General features: G+C 34.2%; 1 protein-coding gene across 1 annotated transcript; it reads right to left on the reverse strand.

Moving 5' to 3' along the window:
* Positions 1-713: 713 nt before the first annotated feature.
* LOC147405777 (putative methyltransferase PMT2) lies at positions 714-7,800 on the reverse strand. The gene is made up of 7 exons (XM_086433621.1): positions 7,463-7,800; positions 5,771-6,422; positions 5,441-5,651; positions 4,688-4,979; positions 3,219-3,608; positions 1,497-1,574; positions 714-1,290 (listed from the first exon to the last, which is right to left on the reverse strand). Exons 2-7 carry the CDS (start codon positions 6,413-6,415, stop codon positions 1,056-1,058), a joined length of 1,851 nt encoding a protein of 616 aa, XP_086289747.1. The 5' UTR covers positions 6,416-6,422; positions 7,463-7,800; the 3' UTR covers positions 714-1,055.
* Positions 7,801-16,888: the final 9,088 nt, after the last annotated feature.

A 16,888-nucleotide genomic window follows, 5' to 3' on the forward strand; every position in this document is an offset into this window, starting at 1 on the left:
AGCGCTCTCCCTTCTATTAGAATATATATATATATAATTATTTCAAGACAATCAATAAAAATAAAAATATTATATTGATATTTGATTTTATATATTCAAAATACCCTCCCTAGTCCTAAGACTTATTATTATCATTACTAAAATGTCATTTTATATATTCAATATATTTATTTTTTATTATTATTATTTTTTTTTTTTTTAAAGAACAAAAATGGGGAAAAGTTGGGAGAATCTTATATATTATTATTAAATCAAGATCTTGTTAAGGAATCACTTGATCAAACAGATTTAAGTTTGGTTTCTTAACTAAAGTTCATGATATAAGATTGATTTTTTTAATCAAATTATATAGAATCGAGAAGATTCTTCATCCTTAACTATTTTCATTAAGAATAATCAACCTGATCTGTTAATCTTCAATCCTTTATTCTACCTCTTCTTTATTCTTTACTTACTTTCAACTTGAGAGTTCCTACTAATCAGAATGGTTTCATTACACACGATCAACTTGAAACCTTTTGAGTCTGCTCTTACTTACTGTGATGGACTAAGTTCATCCATAACCGAGTAAAACTAAATAACTGATCATTCTCTGTGTGGTTTCCACAAAAACTCCATTCTGACTAATTCACTCTTCCCCTTTTTTTGCTGGCCAACAAGAACAAACAAAATTTTCATAATTTTAAAGGGCTCGGGATCGACTAAAGCTAGAATCAGACAACGGCCCATTGTTTAGAGTTGTTTTCTAAGAGACGTAAACATTACAATCTTAAAATTGCAAATTAAATAATACAACATGAATATTATGGAGCGTGGGACAGAAACTAGACTTACCTATTACCATCACAACAAAACACAGCCTCGATTAAAATAATTAATACACTCAAGAAGACTGTAGAAACCCCATCTCCATTGGGTTGTCAACCAATTTGACAAATAAAATATGCTCAGGGGAATTAAAAATACTCTTTGCAAACACAGACCCCCGAGAACAGTATTGCAGAATGCTGAAAATCCTGCTGGACGTAACCTTTCCTATCTTTATTATCCAATTATCATGATGAAGTTGTGGAGTTGTTTTCACCTACAACCCAGTACTGTTTGACAGCAATCATTATCTTCTCGGGAACAAGGGGACCATCCTCGTGATCGACCATCTTTGTATTCCATCTCATCCCACTCACAATCTTCTTCACCTTGATTAACACATCGACGTCATCTCGGAATATGACTGCTCCTTCTGGTCTCAGAATACGGTCCATCTCCAGAAGAATGTCTTCCGTATTACATCTGGTTTAATTTTAAACGTGTTAAAGAGTGAGAGTGGTAACAATATAAAACGTAACTAGTACCAAGTGTAAGGACCATGGTTCGAAACTTTTATACCAATATGAAGTACAAAGTAGGTCATAATCATAACCCTAGCTACTTTTTAACAATTCTTACTGTATAGTATCAAGTGTATCCAAGGGATACAAAACCCTTGAAAGACTTACTTGTCCTTGTACAAGCTGAAAACACCATTAGCGTGGATAAGATCATATGTCCTTGGGTATGTTGAGAAGGCTTCACACCTGAAAATGAACCAAGAACAATGACAAATGTTGGAATAATAATAATAAAGTGAACCAATCTCAGAACAAAAATATTAAACGACTACTTTGGACATGCAAGACCAGTAGACAAACACATTACAGCAAAATTGGCTTCAAGTCAAGATGGGTGATTATTAAGCATTTGCAAAGCAGCGTAAGTAGAAACCATGGAGGAGAAAGTGCTCTGTATGTGGTAACACAGACTTACACTCAAGGGCAGCCTACAAAGGTTAAAAATCTGAGCAGCAGTCACAAAGCTTTAAGCAATACATGATGGGACATAAACAAGAGGAACATAGATCTTCTTCATGCTGTGTATACTACTATGTCAAGCCCTGGATTTTGGGGGACCTGTGAACTGGTATATATCCCACAGCCCGTCTCATGATCCAGAACCTTGGGGGGGGGGGGGGGGGGGCGCGATGAAATGTAACCTTAGTAATACACACATAAACATGAGTCAGCTCACACCGTAACTCGATCGAGACACTCCCGCACTATTTTTCGTACTAACTAATTTTTTTATTATTAGATAGATCAACTTTTAGGCAATCGGAATTTTGTACAAGTTCTTTGAAGCCCAAATTTGAGCGTTTCTCACATCCGTTGGATGATTGACTCAAATGACAAATCAAAATGTATGTGTAAATGTCTATGTGATAATGTACTTGGAGTGGAAGCACTATAATTTAACAAAGGTACTTGTTAAACACATTGAAATCTAGAACTCCTTATAATAGAAATTTCCTCTACACTTTGTTTCTAAATGGTTTTGCAAAAGGGTTTTTGATATGAAAAGAGTAATGAAAATCATAACTTTGTTCAGGTTTGCCCAGATTCTCATTCTTCACGGAAGCGGGTGCAAGCAAATTGGATCCCAAGTCGGACCAAATTTTGGACAGCACATAATTTTCAGATTTGACACCTTACTTCAAACAACCCATAAATAAATAAAGAAAAAAATGATAAGAGTAACTTTTCTATCACCCAATTGACTAAAAGTCAATCTATCTAGTAATAAAAAGTTTGTAAATAAATTAGTGGGGAAGGTGTCTCGACCGAGTTATGATGTGAGTTGAGTTGACTCATGTATAAGAGTGTGTATTATTAAGGTTACATTTCATCTTACCCCCACGTTCTGGATTGCGGGTCAAGCTGTGGGACATATGCCGGGTTGCAGATCCCCAAAATCCAGGGCTTGACATATCAACTAGTAAGCGACGCAACTATTAATACATACAAGATAACAAAAAGTGTAAAAGGGAAAAAAGATTCCCTAGATTTACATAAAAGGTATATCTAGTCTGAGTACTAATCCTATTGTGTCTATAGAAGCATAAAATGTAAAATCAAAGAGAACAAAATTGTAAGCATATGATATATAATGGCCATTTGTAAGGTCAAAATATTCAACAAGACAAGAATCCAGAAATAGGTATATCAATTTGATCCACGTGGTTGTCAATGAAGTTGTTCTTTTACCTTGGAATCTACGAGGGACCCTATCCAAATAAGCTCAATACATAAGGTAATTAGAAGCAACGATATTTGGGAAAAGCATACAATAAGTGCAATGCTTTCAACACAATGACTAGAATAAGTCAAAAGTTCAGAAAGATGTACCAGTCATGATATATACCGATCAACCCCCGGTCATATATAACACCCAGAGTGTTCTTTTCAGCAATATTGGGTACAACATTCATGACCCATAATTTTGAAGACTCAATTGCTGCTGCAAAGCTGCCCAATCCTGCATTCATATCCATAATGTTGCGATACCTCCCTGAATCAATGATCTTATTTATCTTCTTGTATGCTTTTACATGCTTCTTCCATATTTTGTTGTCCTCTAGGTATGTCTCAACAGGGACTCCAGGAATAGATCCACTAGATATTCTGGGAGGGACAGCATTAAGCCTGTCAGGAAACACCTTCAATTCGCCTCCAGCAACTTCGTCTGGACTGTTAACTTCGGGAAAAGGAGTTATGCATGCCTCCATCTTCTTGTACCTAAAACATCCCCAAAAGGAAAAAAAAAATATTTAGGGTGCAAAGCTGATGATGACAAAATATAGAAACCCAAACTGAAAATATAAAAACTTTCATTAAAACAGGTAAAAAACATATGATCATATTCCTTCCTCACAAGTTAATGATTAAAAAGAAGGGTAAAAAAAACCCTACAAAACTCATCAGAAGGAGAGAAAACCCCGTAGTTGTTCCAATGACCTTATAATGTTGTGTGTATAAAGAACGACAAAATCCCTGATGGGTAGTCAAATGTGATCTGGGCACTCTGCAAAGTGCAATTAACATTTAACAAAAGCCATGTAATATATGAGTTCTAGAATGCAAGCATGATACAAAAGGGAGTGCTCTAAGCCAGGTTGCAAGTATGTCATAAGTGTGCTACAGAATGCACAACTGCTAAACGAGAGCAATAACAGCCAGGCTGCAGCTTGACTTTTTGTGCCATGAACTATGAAGAACTTAGGCCCCTACAGTTTCTCCATGTGAGGAACAACAGATGGTGATGACATAGTGGTTGAGATGTATTAGGGTAGTTATGATAATGAGAATAAAGGAAGTTGAGTAGTTATTGTAATGGGTTATTTACTGTAATAATGTGATTATTCTAGTTGCAATAAATATAATGATTTTGCATGGCTTAGTAGTGAAAGAACTTTGACTAAATCTTATTCGAGGAAGCATAATGATCACAGTAAGATCTAGCACCATATCACTCCATTCTCTTATTACAATATTTTGTTAAATTTGGTAAGACTTCATAGAGGAAATTTAATATCTAGTAGAGCAGTTAAGTTTGATGTAGCTACTAGTAAGTGATGTTCCACATAAAGATCATATATTGTACCCTGATAAGTTTGGCTCTAGGGAATTTGTGAACTTAGTTTAAGTGTGATGAAATGGTTTGATCCAAGTCTATGGCACTACCATTCACGAACTTTACCATCTCACCAAGGTGGCACCTTCAATTCTACCCATAACTTTGCTCCTAACATTAGCAAAAGACGGAATCAAATTGGTTCCAAGTAAAAATAATAACAATAATTGGTGCATCAACTTACCAAACATCATCTGCATTTGTGGATTCACACATATTAGCCTGAGAATCATCTTTACCAGGGCATGAATTGGCATTTATTCTCTTTCTCCAAATCGCCATTTCACCCTTCTCGTGCTTCTTTTCCCAGCAAAGTCGTTTGGCGATCTCCTCAATCTTTCTTTGCTCTTCCTGGAGTTCCTCCTTGGGACGCTGCCATGACTTGTAGTTATTTTTCCAATTGATGGGAGGACCAGAAAGTACCCAGTAACCACCAGGTCTGAGAACACGATCCACTTCCATCATGTACATACCATCTGCAAATAGAGGAGTTCAAATGCTATCAGACAGTCCACACAATCATTATGCAATGACCCAAATACTTTCTTGAAAAAGAAAAAAAAAACTGAAAATGTTCTGAGGTTAACTATTGCAATAGTTGACGTTTGTTCTATGTAAATGCACGTGTGTTAATGTCAGACATGCATATGGGGTGTGTCTAACCAGGTACTTTCAACAGGCCCAAAACAAGTAAAGAGTCCGACTAGCCTTACTCAGTAAGATATCAATTCTTACTAAAGGTTGTTGACCTCACCTTGTGGCATACAAAAACATGATCCGATGCCACAGGGTTGTAGAGGACAAAATTTTATGAACTTTGAAAGCAAAAAATATTAAATAAACAAAAGATATTTTTCACCATTGAATTTTAAACTTAAATTTGGGAGTTGTCCAAAAGACATCACTTCTACACGTAGACTACACTACCTATACTCACCATTTGCCCCCCATGGAATTAAGCATCGTGAACAATGAGCCATGTCAAATGCTCTTGACGGGTAAGGGAGCTTTATGGTTCCAAGCACACCAATTACTGCAGGCACACCCCTTTCCAAAGCAAATTGCACTTGTGCTTCGTGTGAGTCCCTCGGTGCAAATGACATGGCTATCACATTTCTTTTCAAAAGGTACGCACCCCAACTTGCAACCTAATCACATTTTCCCTCATTTATCAGATCAACTAGAAAAATAAAAATAAATAGCAGTCACCAAATCAAAACTTGCTGAAAATAAATAGATTAAGCATCATTCAAAGATTTCAACATACCCCGCAGCCAGTATCCAATGCAGTTCTCACTGTCCCATTTTTAATTGGAATCACAGATGAAAGTTGATTAATATACGCATCAGCCCCTTGGGGGAACTGTGTTCCTCCACCCGGGAATCTAAACACATTGCCCTCATATTGAATCCAATTCTGAATAGCCTTCTCAACCGTCAAGCTCTTATATGGAGCATTTGCATATGGTACATAGTCACGACTCTTGGGCCATGGAAATGGGGTCACATATCCTTTCGGTGCAGGGACAAGGCAATGCAGCTTTTCTTTCTCGGGTGGACAATGTCTCTCTCTGTAGTTCATATTTTCTCTAGGGAAGGTCATCGCCCGTTTTTGATCTTGGCAAGGCGTGTAGTCAGTAAACTTAGCATGACAAGGTTCAAAAACTTTGAATTTTATTTCAGACTCATCGATTGTTGCCCCTGCTTCACCACTATGGTGTGTTTCAAAATTTAGATTGGATATAATACTGCAATCTGTCTGCTTGGTGATTTCCAAAGCTATGCTGTCTCCCTTACCAAAACCACTCTTCTGCCATGCACCTAAAATATAGAAGAAACAGCACAAGCCAACTACAATAACTATAGACACGGAGCTCCGAGTTCTACTATCTCCTGGATGCATTTTCGCCATGGTGTACCTGGAAATAATTCCCAGCCCATTTTAGTACTAGCATAAGAACCCTGAAAATTGTAGCAATTTAAAACAACTCGAGCTTAATAAATGCCCATTGAGGATAACTATTAAGAGAATAATATTGTGATTAATTAAACGAAAATTCGTCATTTTTCCCTCTAAAAAAAGATCTTCGATGGACAAACCCATGGCCAAAATGACCTCTACTATCTATCATAACTAGTAGAACATGAGGATTGACTGCAAAAGATAAGGTTTTTTTCTTCTTCTTCTTCTTCTTTTTTTTTTTTTTTCGGAGGAACTCATGGCCCAAAATGACCTCTACTATACATCGTAACTAGTAGATCATGACGGCCGCCTGCTGTGAAAGATTATTTTTTTTTTCTCTTTTTAGTTCTTCATATAATTCCATAGTGTGAAACAAGGAGTGAGTGTTCTTCCGCATTGGACTTATGCATCTAAGTTAATAAGAAGATTGAAGAACAGTAAAGCAAACCTGACTTTTTACAGCTAATTTTCCCTGTTAAAAATTACTACTTCAAAATAACTCAAAAATAAGTAAAAAGTAGACAACAGCACCAGTATCCATGAAAGCAAGAAAGATACTGAAGAACCGTTAGTAACTTTAGTCTGTCGCCATGTTTGTAAAAATCACCAAACAATCAATATAAAATTAACAAACTATTGCACTTTCAACAGACCTTTAGCATCTCTCTGAAGAATTCAAGAAGTTTTTCCCATATTAGGCAAGAAAATAAAAACATGAACTTCTGAGCACAGCACAAACAGCTAACCTAAGTATCTAATATATTCAAATATTCTACTCAGCAAAGCAAGTCTAAAGTAAAACAGATTGATCAAACTAAATAACACTGATCCACAGCAGCAACTAAAAATTCACCAAAAAAAAAAAAAAAAAAGGTAATTCTCACATCAAATCTAGCAACAACAACAAAATCAGTAAAAAAAGAAACAAAAGATCCAACACAACGAATCATAATTGAGAAGAAATCAGATCTATAATAAACGCTCAAAATGACTTACAAATCTCATGAAAGAAAAAAAGGAAGCTAATTCCAGAATCTAGATCTCGTAAAATATAACTAATCACGCCAACTTCATTGTTGATACAAAGAATCTCTGCTCTACAATGGTGGATTCGGAGCAGAAAGAGAAATTAAAAACTGAGAGAAGGAGGAGATCTGGATCGTTCAATCGAAGGAGATGTGTTTGCTAACTTTTCGAAACCCTAGATTTGGAATTGTAGAAGAAGAGGAGCAAAGTATGAGATTTTAAAGGAAAAAAGCCTTAAAGACTGTGTTTCTAAATTAGGCAGAGTCAGAGAGAGAAGACGAAGAGTGGCAGAGATATTCAAGAACCGCGTTTCTATCGAATGGGTAGGCGCCCATATGTTTTAAAAAATCGTTCGAGAACGATATGACTCGTCCGAGTCATTTAGGTTTCGTTTAATTGATTTTATTAGTTTTAAATTAAGATGAGTCGGGTGAGTCAACCCTGTTTATGAGTCGATACGAGATGGACTAGACCCTGGTTTGAAAAGCATTCTGTGGGCCAAGCACCAGTCTCTGTGGAGGGACCCAACAAAAATAATGGAGACCAACTTGGCTGGGCAGTAAGGCCCATCAAAATCAGATACTCTCTTAAATAAATGCCACGTGGCACAGCCTTATTGGTCCACAAGGTCAATTAATGTTTGACCAGTAATTCGGCCTTATGTAGATTTTTTCACATCCAAATCGGTCTTAGAGGGCGATTTTTGACCATAATTTTGGTCTTTTCGATCATGAAGTTCAAAACTATACGTGTCCGATTTACAAACGTTGGATCAAATAGAGGAAAAGAAAATATTCTGATTGGTGATAGATAAGTCACAGTCAGTCAATCACCGACAGATCTCTTGTCATCAAAGAATTTTGGTGGGAGTTATAAGTCAATCTTCCAAGTGGACCCATCACGTCCCAACCGTTGATTAATGGTAATTGTCTAAGGTGCGTATTTTTGTATTATACCCAATTTAAGGGAAAATTACTTAATCAACCCTAACGTTGGGAAAATCTTTCTTTTTTAATGCTCCTCAGTCTTCAATCTTTCAATGTAAAATTATTGAGATCGATCGTTCAAACTTTCTTCGAATTATCGAAATTGATTTTTTTTACAATGGTCCAAGTCAATGATTCTAAAAATGCAAATCTTGATGAATCATTGAGATCAGTGATTCAAATTAATCGAGATTGACTATTCGACTGGTCAATTTCAATTATTTGAATAGTAGATCTGAATGATTTGAGTTTTACGTTTCATAGGGTGAAGGAGCATCAAGAAAGAAATATTTTATTAATTGTGATATCAAGATACCCCCTTAAAAGTTAAGGAGCATTTATTAAAAAAGGCTCCCATTAGAGGGTTTATTAAATATTTTTGCATGTATGGGATGAAGGGAGATGTTTTTTTGGCTATAGCTTAAAGCTATTAAATGCATGTATGCGGCCTTCATTGGACGCATAAAGATGTCATGGGACATAGGGTAAGTCCATCTAATAAAGATGACAATAGGTTTTAATGAGGTCCTAGGTTGTTAATACTCACTTTGTAATTTTTTTTGAGGACTGTCTAATTTTGAATGCATGAGTACAATTTAAAAGTTGATTGAGTGTTGGGTGATGAAAAACACGATCTGGATGTCTCTATCGTGTATAATAAAAGCATATCAATTATAACATAAAATTATTATCCATATAATCAAAGCTAAATGATTAAGGTAGATGTACGTATCATGAGTGTTATGGGACAGATGAAAACCAATCCAATTGCGTGTGTGTATATATGGTCCCGTTTAGCACCCTACACTTTATCCTATGCTTTACCCTAAATGTTTTGTCCTACATGGGTTAGAAGTTTTGGAATATGCTGATTTTTGGTGATGATGATCTCTATGGTGAGGTGATCATCGTCACCAGAAATCAGCATATTCCAAAACTTCTAATCCTATCAAAAATGATTTACAAAAAATGGACGATCCACAATTTTTCAACTTGTAAACATGGGACTAGAAATTTCGGAATGAGCTGATTTTTGGTGAGGAGGATCTTCTAATCGTAGAGATCATTATCATTAAAAATCAGCTCATTCCAAAACTTCTAACCCATGTAGGACAAAACACATAGAGTAAAGTGTAGGGTAAAGCATAGGGTGCCGAACATTTCCCATCGAGGACTATTTTTAATTTTAATAATTTCCTCTTCTTTTTCTTTTTAAAAATGCCTTTCCAACTTTATTTTCTTTCCTCATTTACCTCTCTTTTTAGGAATATCCCTCTAGTTTTATTGTTTGTCCTCTACTACCTTTTTCAATAATTACCCTTCAATTTTCTTTTCTCCCCTTAGACAAATAATACCACTCAAACTTTATTGTTTTTCCTTTATATCCCCTTGACCCTAAAGAAGCCAACATTTTAGCTAACGTGTTTTATCCTGTACAGATTTAAAGTTTCGAAATGATTTGATTTTTTGTAAGGATGATATGTGGTGGGAACTGGGGACATCATTCTCACAAAGAATCAGTCCAATCTGAAACTTCAAACCCATCAAAAGTTATTTACAAATAATGAATGGTTCACACTTCTTCATCTTGTAAAATTGCGGTTAAAAGTTTCAGAATGGGCTATATGCTTTTGTGAGGATGATTTCCTCACCATGGAGATTATTCTCAACAAAATTAGTCCATTATAAAACTTCTGACCCATATATATATTTGGGTCAGGTTCTGTAGACAAAGTGTTTTGTCTTATATGGGATAAAAGTTTCATAATGGTCTAATTTTTTGGTGAGGATATAGTCTCTATGGTGAGGAAATCATCTTCACAAAAAAAATCAACCTATTCTAAAATTTCTAACCCTAATTTATAAGTTGAAGAATCATGAATCATCAATTTTTTACTATTAGTTTGTAACTACTTTTGATGGGGTTAGTATTTCGGAATGAGCTAATTTTTTGTGAGGATGATCCCCTCGCCATAGAAATCATCCTCACAAAAAATTAACCTATTCCAAAAAAATTTAACCATATAAAACAAAACTTTGTCTAGAATGTTGTTTGCAATTTTACTACTGAATGTTGTCCTATATATATACATTACATATACATTAGAGTTCACCCGAGAGATATTAAAATTGGAATGACATAATTGAAAATGGGGAAGGTGGTAAGATGAAAGACAATAAAGTTAAAGGGGTAAAAGAGAAAAATAGATTTTTTTGTAAAATGGTGTAAAAAGAGGAAATATAGTAAAATTTGAGGGATATTATTAAAAATTAGAAGGGAGAATGAGAGGAAATACATTAAAGTTGAAGAGGTGGCTAATGTGGACCCCAATCTAATAGTGTAGGTAGAGGGGACATTAAATGGTTAAAAAGGGAAAGATAGTAAAGTTAAAGGAATATTATTAAAGGAGTGGAGAGGGAGAGAAAAGACATTACATCACAAGGAGGAGAAAAGAAAAAGTAATAAAGTTGAAAGGGAAGAAGAGGAGTAGCAATTATGTGGAATCACAAAATTATAGTTGATAGGATGTTTATCTCACACAAAACTGTAATGGATGAAACGTTTATCCCGACAATTATAACAAAGTGAGCCTTACAATTGTGTTTTATTAAATATATGAAATGGTAATAAGTTCAACTATGCCTTATAGAGTCAATTGTTGACTGTAAGAAGTATAAAATAAAAAATGAATGTATTTAAAAAATGTAAGAGTGATTCTAAGAGACTACAACTCAGAGAAAGTCAAAATGAAAAATGCTAATCAAAGTCTAAAAGTCAACTTCCTAATGGATTGGTCATTTCGCACGTATGCCATGGCATTTGTTTGAGAAGATTGAGGTGTCAGCCCTACCAGGATTTCGACTACACAAGTGATCAATTGCCTACAAAGATGCTCGGCTTTACCTTCTAATGGAGTTAGGTAGATTATCCTTAAACCCCCTTTTGTATGATTTATTTCCATCAAAATGATGATAGATCAGTTATGACGTATCAATTGTTAAAACATTTATTGTCACACCATTTTTTATTATTATAACACATTAATTATATATTCACACCAAATTTTTATCATCACACCACACAAAATACCTTCCCTTTTTTTCTTATATCGATCCTGTTTTTTCCTTACTTTTTAACTTTCATTTCTTACATTTGGCCCAAGTTAGTTGCAACTATAATACTACTTCCTCTAATATTTTTTGTTGTAATCAAGTTCTTTTTTTTTTTTTCTAGGCAAGAAGGGGATCAATGGTCAAGGGTGAAAGTGGGTTCAACAAGACTTGAGCCTAATTCATGGGGTCAACACTCCACACACCTTTCCAACTTATATGAGTCGCACCCTCAATTGTTTTTATCAAAGATCATTGAGTGAAGTTCTTGGCATTTAAAAGGAAAGGGTATATGTTTCTTAAAAATAAGAAAATTTTGCATATTCAAATAAGATAGATTGACAAAGCCTATATGTAATATCATGTCCAAATCCTATTTTTGTAAGAAAGATGAGTCGGCGTGTATTTAATATCTTAATCAAAATTTTATATGATCTTGCTGAATTTTACATATTCTTTACTAACTTTATTAAGATAATTTATCTGACCCAACACATTCGACAAGTAGATAGTCCCAATATCTAAGAGATATCAATCAATATACTTAACATATTATTCTCCGTCAAGTTGGACTCGACCTTAATGACTAGATCCTTCCAAACGTTGGAAACCCGTTCCATACGGAAAACCTTATTGCATCCCCCGCCTAGTTTATTAGTTTTTCTCTTTTTCGTAAACTAATCTTGATTAAAAACTAAAATATTTTTCAAATTACAACATAATAATAAGAAATCATTTTGTTTAATTGGTAAGTATGTTTTTAATGAGTTTAGTAACTCAACGTTGTCGAAATTTGAACCCTGGTCTTCGGTATCATCATCGAAAGATTTTACCAACTAATCTAGTTGCCACCTGCAAATAATATGAAATCTTTCAAGTATTAGAAACTTTAAATCATTAAAAGTGCATTAAATATTTATTTCTAGTAAATAGAGTATACTAGGGTAAGAGAAAACACAAGAAATTATATATATGTGATGAATGAAAATATAACTGAATTATGAATAAGAACATAATGCTTACGTTTTACTGTAAAATAGTTAAATAAAATATTTTTTCATTAATAATAAAATAAAATTGATTTACTTTCTTAGAAATATTATCATTTTTAAGTTGTAATTTTTATTATTATATTGATATGAGAGTGTTGATGAAATAGGTGAAGTAAAATAATAAAAATAACGATAAATTAATATTTATATAGGATGAGAAGAGTTAAGAAAAAGCCAACGCATGATACATCTAAAGACATTCTACAACCTAAGATATTTTAGAAAACGAAACTATCATGTTCCAACATTAGTGCCTTATTAAGGGTTTGATCCTATCAAATTCTATGTGCACGCAAATTTCATAAGGCTGATAATTACGAGTCCACCCCTATTCTACGAGTTAAAACTATATTTTTTAAACCTATCGACATGGAAACCCAAAAATTTATCAAGTTGGTCTGACTATGGTTGATCTATATTCCTTAAAAAGTTTAAAATATGTACATTTTTTCCTTAAATTACCTTCATTTAATTTTATAGAAAAACATGATTCATTAAAATTGACTATTCAAAATTACAAAATTTAATCAAAAGGCCTTAAATTATACTAATTTTTTAGTGTAATGATTTTCTGACGCTCCCCTCTAACACTCGCTCCCCTGCACCCCCATCACAGAATTGTAGATCATTTTTCTCGAGATACGCATAATCATAAATCTTTTTCTTATGTATCCCAAAGCAAATGATTTAGGATTCTGTGATGAGGGCATATGTCAGAGGGGGGCGTCATATTATCATGACTCATTTTTTTTGTTAAGTTTCTAATCAATCCTGGCCAAGTTGGTGGGCCAACAAACCCAATTGAAACCCTAGATTTTGTTGTCAAATTACTAGGACGAATCACCAAACACTAATGATTCCAAGAGCTTAAAAGAATGTGTCTTGTGGTGTGCAAGGGAGGCATTGTGTTGGGGGGAGATAGCATAGGATCCCACTCCCAAGAAGCATATAAAGGCAACTCAATAAAGTATAAACCTTATCCTATGGAGCTTTATGTAAAATCACAATTACGAAATTAACCTTACTCTCAGACCAGATTTACTATGCACACCAAACTAAAAGCCGCCATTCTCATGATTCTCATCTTTAGGTAGCCAATCAAAAATTCAACGTGAAAAAGAAGAGTGATTTAGACAAGGAGATTCCACATCTTGGTAAGTATTTTAGATACCTTGCTATACTTTCAAACCGGTGACAAGCCCCTTGACCTTGTTCTACCCTTAAAAAAGAATAGAAAATGACCTAAAACCCTCATCTTTAACCAGTCTTGATTTTAATTTCCCCACAACACATTATCTTCAACCTTGATCTTGGTTTACTCTAAAATACTTCATCAATATCTAGCCAAATCATCATGATTTTTCTCCTATAATAAATTATATTTAATCTTTAGATTACATTTTTTACCCCATTTTCAATCTTAAGATTTTATCTCCTTAAATCTTTGTCTCAAAAGCAAGAAACAATTGGAAAAAAAAAAATTTGAGTAAAAATCAAGATTTTTTTATTTTTTATATTTAAAGAGTTGGGGACAAAGTTGAAAATGAAATTGAAGATGATGGATTAATATAAGATTGAATAGGTTAAACTATTTTACTAAAGAGGTTAAGGGTGTGTTTGAGTTGCCAACTCATGAGCTTTTGAAGTCATGATTTTTTTTACATTTCAACATTTACCCTAAATGGTGAATGTTGTGAACACTCAATGTGTCCAACAAATAATTTGTTCTTCGTGTCTCTCCATCAAGTGCATTGGAAACCTGCAAGTAGGTTCTCATCCTCATCCCCTCTCTTGTGAATTATGAATACTTAAAACCCATACTTCACATTTTCTTCATCTCCCTCATGTTCTCTTTGAAAATTATTTTCTCTTGATTAATTTCTTCTTCTCCATCAAAAGATGACTTTTCTCCATAATGATTTCTTCTTCTCCACCAATAGATTGAATAAAACTTAGTTGAATTTATGCAATAACTCACCAAATCTAAAATAGAGATAGAGAGAGTATATGAAAAGAAACTTTGGGATTGACTGCTCCACCTCTTTCTACTATGAAAATAAGAGAGAGAGAGAGAGCAAGGAACAAAACCTGTTATGTGCCTTCTTATTTTTAGGAATTTTATAGATATTAGGTTACTTTGAGAGCAACCAACCTCCTAAATAATTATGATTTTCTAGAAATTTTACGTTCATTTTCATTCCAATTAAGAGATATAAATACATAACAACTCTTTTAAGATCACTCCTATCCTTAACTAACTACCCATAACCATAGCTCCTCCACAATCTGTAATTACCCTTACACGTTACATACCCACATAATCACATGTTACATACATATTACATAAGACTCCTTGACTAATTGAAACTCTAAAATAATTAAAATAAAATACATCACGATGCACCAAATTGTAATACAAGAGGATAATTTTTAGGCACATAAAATTCTCTACCCCTTATAAAAAACTTTATCCTTAAGGTTTAAATCTAGAAAGTATTCCCTCCCCTTTCGTTTTCAATTTCATTTTCATCATCGCCCATCGTCTTCGCCTATTTCGTTTGGCCAATTTCCCTCCAAAAGGAAAAGTTTATGAACTTTTCATTTATGGTCTAGGGAGAATTTCTCATTGCAATTATAACATAACCAGCGGTCTCTACGTTCTTTCATATCTATAAGTGAGAGTTGTATGAAAGAAATCATTAATAGTTTGTTAATATTTCTTAAATGAATGTTTGTGTTGGTGTCATTTGTAAGGTTGTTCAACCGCCCTTAAACCAATATTTTTTTCTTCTTGCATGCAAGCGAGACCGATTGCATCAGTGAGTGTTGTTGGTTTCAACATCTGAACACTCAAATAAAGTTCTTCCTTCATTCCTCTCACAAAACAACTTACCATGAAAGACTCATTAAGACCTTCAATTATATTTGCTAACTCTTCAAACTAAGTTTGATAGTGCTCAATTGAAGCAGTTTGACACAGTTTTGATAATAAGGTTGTGGGATCCTCATAAGGGGATGGATCGGACCTCGTCAGTAGAGCGTTTGCAAAATCTTCCCAACTGGGAATTGCTATTGACCTTTCCATCCATCCGAACCATTGAAGAACCTTTCCTTCCATATGGAAGGAATTCATGAGTAACATTTGAAAAGCAAGGGTTTGTTGGTGAAGAAAGAATTGTTCTGCTCTATACAACCAACCTGTAGGGTTGGTTCTATTGAACCGTAGAAAATCTAATTGTGATGTTCAACTTTGAATGGTGCGATCAGATTCCCTAAGGGGCATCCATCTGTTGTACCAAATCTTGCAACATTTTCGCAATGGATTTCAGTAGTTCCCTTCAACAACGCAATTGCCTCATCGAGCTTAGAATTCCTTGTTCCTTAAGCAATAATAAGATCTTTCGCTCTGATACCAATGTTACATGCCTTTTTATTTTTAGCAATTTTATAGATATTAGATAACTTCGAAGGCAACCAACCTCCTAAATAATTATAATTTTCTAGAAATTTGACTTTCATTTTCATTCCAATTAAGATATATAGATACACAACAACTTTTTTAAGAACCACTCCTATCCTTAATTAACTACCCATAACCATAACTTCTACATAATCCGTAACTACCCTTACACGTTACGTAATCACACAATCACATGTTACATACATATTACATAAGACTCCTTAACTAATTGAAACTCTAAAACAATTAAAATAAAATATATCAAGATGCACCAAATCTTGATACAAGAGGATAATTTTTAGGCACATAACAAAACCTCAATATTGTGTTGATAAATATTTTTGATATATTTTTTCTATTTGCAATTTGGGGGAGAACACATAGAAGTTGAAGTGTTGAACTCAGATGACATCCAAACACATACATTCAAAATTAACTCTCACACTCAACTTTTGGGGGCTGAACTCTCCTTTTCCAAACAGCCCCTAAATAGTTTAAGATCACCGATTTTCGGGTGAAGAGTGGTTCAGCTAGAGGTTGTAAATGAGGGCAATTACGTCATTGTACAAAAGTCTTTAATAAGAGATTGAGGTCAAGGAGCATATTATAATATTCACTAAACCACAAAGGGGTATTATCGTCACGATAAAAAAAATTCAAATGCCCCACGTGATGAACCGCAAAGAAAACAAATGAAATGATCAAAATACCCTTCTACCAAAAGGTATAAAATAGAAATCGACTTAATAAGTAAGGGTAATTCAGTAAAAGCGCAAGGTAGCAATGC

The sequence above is a fragment of the Akebia trifoliata genome, chromosome 3 (assembly GCF_017979445.1).
Source record: "Akebia trifoliata isolate Shusen 1 chromosome 3, ASM1797944v1, whole genome shotgun sequence".
In the NCBI taxonomy this organism is placed as follows: domain Eukaryota; kingdom Viridiplantae; phylum Streptophyta; class Magnoliopsida; order Ranunculales; family Lardizabalaceae; genus Akebia; species Akebia trifoliata.